Genomic DNA, 7,005 nt, shown 5'->3' with positions numbered 1-7,005 from the left:
AAGTTCAATAAGGGATGGCCAGAAAGCCTACTCCTCTTATCATAGAAACTTTCCATAAGACAACATGGCAATTTTAAACAAAGTGGCCTTTAAGCCTACTTTGTACTAAACCTCCCCGCTTTCCAATTTCACAAATCATTCACCTTCACTTGTCCATACCCAACTACTAGGATAATAATGCTTCAAGTACTTGCCATTGATGCACCTCCTGTGTGGCTCACAATCTAAACTCGCCAACCAGTATGCATTTCCATCCAGCACTCAATGAACTTTAAACGGTCCTTCCCAATTGGGCGACCATTTACCGAACTCCCTATCTTTGGATCCGAGGGGTAGAACTACCTTCCAAACCACGTCTCCCTCCTCGAATATTTTCTTATTCACTCGCTTATTGTAACTTCTAGCCACCTTGGATTTCTGAAGCATTAAAGCATTATACGTTTGCATTCTAAACTCATCCAAATCTTCCAGTTCCATAATCATTGCTTCCGTGTAGAGCTCTGGTTCTATTTCATTTTGGTTATCACTCTTAAAGAAGGAATCACCACTTCCATAGGCAACACTGCATCATGTCCATAAGTAGAGGTGAAAGGGCTTAAACCAGTAGCACTTCTCGTCGATGTCCGATAAGCCCACAAAGTTTCTGATAACAGCCGATGGCACTCTCGGGGGTTGTCCTCCATCATTTTTTTTAACATCTTAATCAATACTTGGTTTGAAGCCTCAGCTTGACCATTGGATTGGGGAAAATGAGGTGAAAAATTAATCAATTGGATCCCATATTCCTCAGCAAATTCCTTCATTTTTGATCCCACGAACATAGTTCCCTGGTTGGTTGTGATCAATTGTGGGATTCCAAATCTGTGAATAATATGCTCTTTCATCTTTCTGCTCTACCTTCTTCATGGAGAGGGCTTCAACCCACTTGGCGAAGAAATCAGTAGCCACAATTATAAAGGAATGCCCTTTAGATGAAGGAGGATAAATTTTCCCTATCAAATCCATGGCCCACCCCTGGAATGACCACGGCTTTATGAAAACGTGCATCTCATCAGCAGGTATCCTTTGGATATTCCCATGTTTTTAGCACTGTTGACACCCTCTCGAATATCTTATACAATCCTTTAACATCGATGGCCAATAATGGCCATGTCTGCGGATTAACCACCTCATTTTGATCCCTGACTGGTGTGCCCCACATATTCCTTCATGTACTTGTTGCATCACTTTCATGGCCTCTAGGAAAGCCAAACACCGCAACAATAAACCATCATCCCCTTTTCTGTACAATTAATCTTCCACCAAGACATAATGTAGAACTCTCATCTTCAAACCATAATGAAAATTCTGTTCAGGATTTCTCAATGCATCATTTTTATCATCTCTCCAATCCCCAGCGAGTTCAACATCAATATCAAAGGTATCCACTTGTATTCCTCGCTGGTAAATACAAGGATGATTTCTTTTTTGTACCAACAAAAGTTTGTGGGTGAGCTCAGGTGATATCCTTAAACCAGAAGCAATCTGAGCCAATTCATTAGCTTCCCAGTTGTCTTGTCTTGGCACGTGTTGGAAGGTCACTTCTTCAAAATCGTCAAGGAGCTGTGAAGAAGCTGTAAAATAAGGGGCTAACGCCAAACTTGAACATTTATTTTCCCCAGACATTTGCTTGAGAACCAGTTGGGAATCTCCAATGATCAACACATCTTTAGCGCCCAAATCTCGTAGAATTTCTAAGCCAATCACTAGCGCTTTTTATTCAGCCAGATTATTGGTACATGAAAAGTCCAGATTAAATGACAAAGCTATCTTAACTCCCGTTGGGGAGGTTATCACAACTCCAACCCCTGACGCCCTTTCTGTACTTGAACCATCAAATTTCAAAGTCGAGGATTGATTGACACAAAACATAGGGATATCCACTGGTGCACTCCCCGCCACATCGACCATAGGGTGGTCTGCCAGAAAATCAGCAACAACTTGGCCTTTCATCGATTTTTGGGGGCAATAAATCAAGGTAAACTCGGCCAATGCCAGCGATCATTTGTCAATCCTCCAAGTCAAGATAGGCCTGTGAAGCTTGTATTTGACAAGATCTGTCTGTGAAATCACATAAACTCTTGAATGGATCAGATAATACCTCAATTTAGTACATGAGTAATATAAAGCCAAACACAATTTTTCTATTACGAAGTATCTAACCTCCACCTCTGTAAGTGATCGACTCAAATAATAAATGGCCTGCTCATGATTTTCTTGGTTGTTTTGCGCCAAAAGACATCCAATAGAATCTGGAGCGGCTGATATATATAGTTTGAGGGGAAAACCACGCCTTGGGGGCATCAAAATAGGAGGTTTAGACAAATATTCTTTTATTTTATCGAAAGCTTCTTTGTGACATTTTTCCCATTTAAATTCTTCCGAGTCTTTCAACTTTAATAATAAAGAAAATTCTCGAGTTTTACCTGCCAAGTTTGAGATAAATCTTCTTAAATAATTTACCTGACTGAGGAATCTTTGTAGCTCCTTCTTATTCTTCGGTGGTATCACTGCCATGATAGCTTTAGCCTTATTTTTGTCCACCTCTACTCCCCGCTGGTGAACTAAAAAACCAAGGAAATTCCCAGCTTGTACACCGAAAGCACATTTCAAAGTATTCAACTTCAAATTGTGTTGTCTCATCCTTATAAAACTCTTCCTGAGATGGCCAAGATGCTCTGATGCTTTTTTCGATTTAACAACAATGTCATCAATATATACCTCCAAGCACTGACCGATCATATCATGGAAAATGGTATTCATGACCCTTTGGTAAGTTATTACTGCGTTTTTTAAACCAAATGGCATAACAAGCCATTCGAACGTGCCGATTGCCCCAGGACATCTAAAAGCTGTTTTAGATACATCTTCCTCTGCTATTTTTATTTGATTGTATCCTGAAAATCTGTCCATGAATGACATCAACTCGTTTTTTGCCATTGCATCGACTAATATATCGGCCACCGGCATGACATAAACGTCTTTCGAGGTGGCACAATTTAAATCCCTGAAATCTATGCAAACTCAAAGCTTCCCATTATTTTTCATAACATGGACTATGTTTGGAAGCCATTCCGTGTATCTTACTGGACGGATGAATTTCGCTTTGAGCAATTTTTCGATCTCTTTTTTTACCCTTGCTTCAATGGCCTTGGAAATCCTTCTAGCCGGCTGTTGGTATGGTTTGAAACCATCTTTAATTGGCAGCTGATGTTCCACCATTTTACTGTGTAAACCCGGCATATCTTCATATTCCCACACGAAACAATCTTTGAATTCCACGAGAAGTTTCACAATTTCTTTCTTCATCTCTTCTCTAACAAGTCACTGATATAGGCAGGTTTGGGGCATTCCACGGTTCCCAGATTCACCTCTTTCAAAGGATCCTGAGTCTCTGGCTGTCGATCTTCCATCTGAGCCGGAGCTAAGACTATATCTTCCAATTGTAATTATGTTTCCTCACTGTTATCACATTCATCTTCAAATATTATTTCAGTTCCGTCAATGTCCCACAATTCCTGAGATTGTACTTCATTCACCAGATGTTGCAATGTGTCTTTCCATTCGGAAGTTGCAGCCACTTCCATCTCTTCTTTAGTGAACTTAATCATCGACCTCCTTGATAATAGGCCGGACCATGGGTCTAGGAGAGACCTTGGCGGTGGGCTTGAGAATTTTTTCAACTGCTTCTCTTACTTTTTTAGTATCCATGTAGACTGCACCTTGCTGTCCATTCACCTTGTAGTCACGAATTTTAATAGGACCGAAGTCTCCATCATAATACCTAGCCTCTACTACGTTTGAATTAGATTGATACAGCTGTGAATCAGCCTGTACCACTTCCACCTCATCCCCTTTCCACATCAACAGTAACTGGTGCATGGATGATGGTACACAATGGTTGGTATGAATACAATCTCTTCCCAACAAAGCATGGAAGCTAGCACTCGAATTGACCACGAAAAAAGCTGATAGCGAGGATCGAGACCCTACAGTAACATTTACCGATAACACTCCAAAGTTTTCGTAGATTCCCCAGTAAAAGCCGCCATAGAGACTTCGATAGAAATTAGGTCTTCTACATTCTTCCCCAACTTCTGAGTGATTCTGTATGATAAAATATTCACAGCAGACCCATTATCTATCAGTACCCTAGACAATGAATTTCCATTAACATGTGCTATAATATAGAGTGGTTTGATATGTTTAGTCATCTCATTGGTAGGTCGCTTCATCAACACTCTTTTCTCTTCATCAACAAGAACACCAACGCAATCATTCAAAATATTGGTTTGAATGGATTCCGTAACACTTCCAGTGGATACATCGGATTCAAACATCCTTTTGCGTTTAAACTCCTCTACCAACATTAATGAGCCAGTGGCACACTCGAATGAAACGAGAATCTGTCCTACCTTGAAAGTAGCCTTCTTAACTAGTTCATTGTCTTCCTCTGATAACAAGTTATCATCTTCCTCCTTATTATCCTTGGTAGCCTTCCTCCCAAATTTTTTCTTCTCTTTGAATGACTCATCCATCTTAGATCGGCGCTCATCAGCATTTTCTCTCAACACACGTCGTTTTTGGGTCCGAGAAAGAGGTTTTGGGAACTTTGGATGTTCTACCCGCTTCCATGTACCGTCGGGGGTTGCTCTGGGAGGAAAACAAAACGAGGTTTCCTTTCATATTTTTTATCAGAGCCTAGAGGTGCTGGCCTCTGTATTATCTTCTGGACCACTGTGGGTCCCTTTTTCTCTCGCCATTCGCCAACCCAGGAAACGAGCTCCTTCTGAGGTACTGGTTCTTTGGCCTTTTGGCCATAGATTCCCTGTCATACCTCATATTCCTCCCACTATAATGCACACCACTCCCACTGTAACAGCGGTCTTTTTCATGAAAAATTTCTGTTTTATTCTCCTTAACCTCAAATATCATTTTCCAAGGCACCCAACACTTCTTTAAAATAAATCCTGGCCTAATGGACCTGTCCTCACCTCTACCCCTTCTCCTGTCATTGATTAAGAAACACAAGTCAGTACTGCTCACATTCACATTTGCTACTGGGGGAAAAAGATCTTCATCCACTATCATTGTTTCTTTTTTTCGGGTAATTGTTGATTCTTTCCTGCAAGACATTTTTGAAAGCCCAACAAGCATTAGTATTATGGTTGAAGGAATTGTGATACTTAGTGTAATCTATTCCTTTCATCTCCTCCTTGGTGGGTAGCCTATGATCTGGGGGAAACATTATAAACTTTTCCTTCACCAAGTGATCAAATATTTCTTCCGTCTTTGACACATCGAAAGTATATGGTGTTTGCACTGGGTGAATGTTTTTCTTGGCAGATTCTTCGCTCTTGCGTTTCAAGAAAAGGACGGTGCGTGATCCGGAATTTACCAATTCTGTCAAGGCAACTTCCTCGACTTCTTGGAATTAAAAGCCTACTGTAGATTTTCTCTTATGACTCTCCTCCCGCAATAATTCTTCATATTCTGATCGCGAAATTCTATCCCTTGGAACTTCTTCCTAAGTTCAAAATCAAGCCCTCGCTGTGACATTTTCACATACTCTGATTCAGGAAGGAATACTCGGAATCTACTTCTTACTTTCTTAAATTTACAAATGAAATCATTAGCAGATTTTCCCTGCTTTTGGACCACCCTTGACAATTCCGCTATACTAATCTCAGGTACTCTATTATGGACCACTGTTCGAAAGAATTGTGTATGGAATTGATGTTCCATATCATGCCAAGTCATAATAGAGTTTCAAGGTAGCGTCGCATACCACGTGAAAGCAGTGCTAGTCAAAGAATTTGGGAACAAACGTAGCTTATAATTGGAAAAATTCTCCAAATTTGCTAATTCCCCACACTCGATTGTAAACCTTGCTACATGTTCCACACTAGATTGACCATCTTCTCCAGAGTATAAAGTGAAGTCTGGACTGCGGTATCCTCGTGGATAAGGGTTGTCACGATCAACAATATCAGGATACGGTTTGTGAAACTCTGGTCGGTTGATTGGCCTCACTCTTGGGCCATACAACTCTTGAATAACATCCCATACCGTGTCAAAATCTAACACTGGAGTTTGTTGTAACTGGTGTGGAGGATAGATTGCCCCCCGGGTTTTATTCCTTGAATTTGGTACTGCATACCCACGCATTCCCCCATCACCATACACACCCCTGGATGCAAGTTAGGAGACGTCACAGAGAATATATTACCGGCCATTTGTCTAATGTTAATGCAGTTCTGATATTTCAACCCCAATTCCTCGTCTCTTTTGTGCGGAGGAGTGTACCTTCCTTCCCTGGCAGATTCTGGAATCAGTGCTTCTCCCAAGAAGCGATTATCACCTGCTTGAGGAATCCTCTATCCTTGGCCTTGATCTTTAAACAGTTTAGTGTCAGAATCTTGAAGTTTATCATTTTCTGGTGTAATAATCTTGCCTTTTGCAGACTTTCTTAATTCCTTTACTTCTGCCACAAATTCCATCATGACAATAGTGAGAGCTTTGGTCATTTCTTTAAGATCACTGCGGATATTTTTCTCCATGGTCAACATGAAGTTTGTTGAAGCCCCATTGCCACCAGAAACTGTCACTCCTTCCTTTACAGCCACTTCTTCGAACTGGTGTACGAGTCTTTCAACCGTTCTTCCATCTGCATCAGTTTCTTCTTCCTGTGAGCGATGACTTTTCCCCTGTGATGGAGGAATTCCTTCATTCTTCTCAGTATGCTTTGGAGGCATTTGTTCCCACCGGGCGTGCCAATTTGTTTCTCACGAAAATTGCGGGGCGTGCCAGGCACGTGTTCGTGCCAAATATGCAGAGATCTGACTTCTTTGTCAAGCGTTGCGAGTCTCGATTCGATCGTTAGTTATAATTCCTTCGAAATGGCTTCAAAGCTAAACATGTAAACTGAGGAAAATAAAAAAATTATAGAGAGAGTCAATGGACACC

General features: G+C 41.0%; 1 protein-coding gene across 1 annotated transcript; it reads right to left on the bottom strand.

Annotated features, from left to right (window-relative positions):
- Positions 1-261: 261 nt before the first annotated feature.
- Positions 262-1,201, bottom strand: LOC142534177 (uncharacterized). The gene is made up of 4 exons (XM_075641111.1): positions 1,100-1,201; positions 898-1,014; positions 697-827; positions 262-562 (listed from the first exon to the last, which is right to left on the bottom strand). Exons 1-4 carry the CDS (start codon positions 1,199-1,201, stop codon positions 262-264), a joined length of 651 nt encoding a protein of 216 aa, XP_075497226.1.
- Between the last annotated feature and the right edge of the window lie 5,804 nt (positions 1,202-7,005).

This window comes from Primulina tabacum, unplaced genomic scaffold (genome assembly GCF_025594145.1).
Source record: "Primulina tabacum isolate GXHZ01 unplaced genomic scaffold, ASM2559414v2 Contig406, whole genome shotgun sequence".
In the NCBI taxonomy this organism is placed as follows: domain Eukaryota; kingdom Viridiplantae; phylum Streptophyta; class Magnoliopsida; order Lamiales; family Gesneriaceae; genus Primulina; species Primulina tabacum.
Note: the sequence above shows the minus strand (reverse complement) of the source record. Positions and strands in the feature narration are given on the sequence as shown.

Excerpts from the sequence above, each read along its gene's own strand:
- LOC142534177 (XM_075641111.1), bottom strand. The coding sequence starts at position 1,201 with ATGTGGGGCACACCAGTCAGGGATCAAAATGAGGTGGTTAATCCGCAG. Across the intron at positions 1,015-1,099 it reads TGTATAAGATATTCGAGAGG|GGGTGGGCCATGGATTTGAT; the intron begins GTGTCAACAGTG and ends TGGTCATTCCAG. Across the intron at positions 828-897 it reads AAGCCCTCTCCATGAAGAAG|GGAACTATGTTCGTGGGATC; the intron begins GTAGAGCAGAAA and ends ACAACCAACCAG.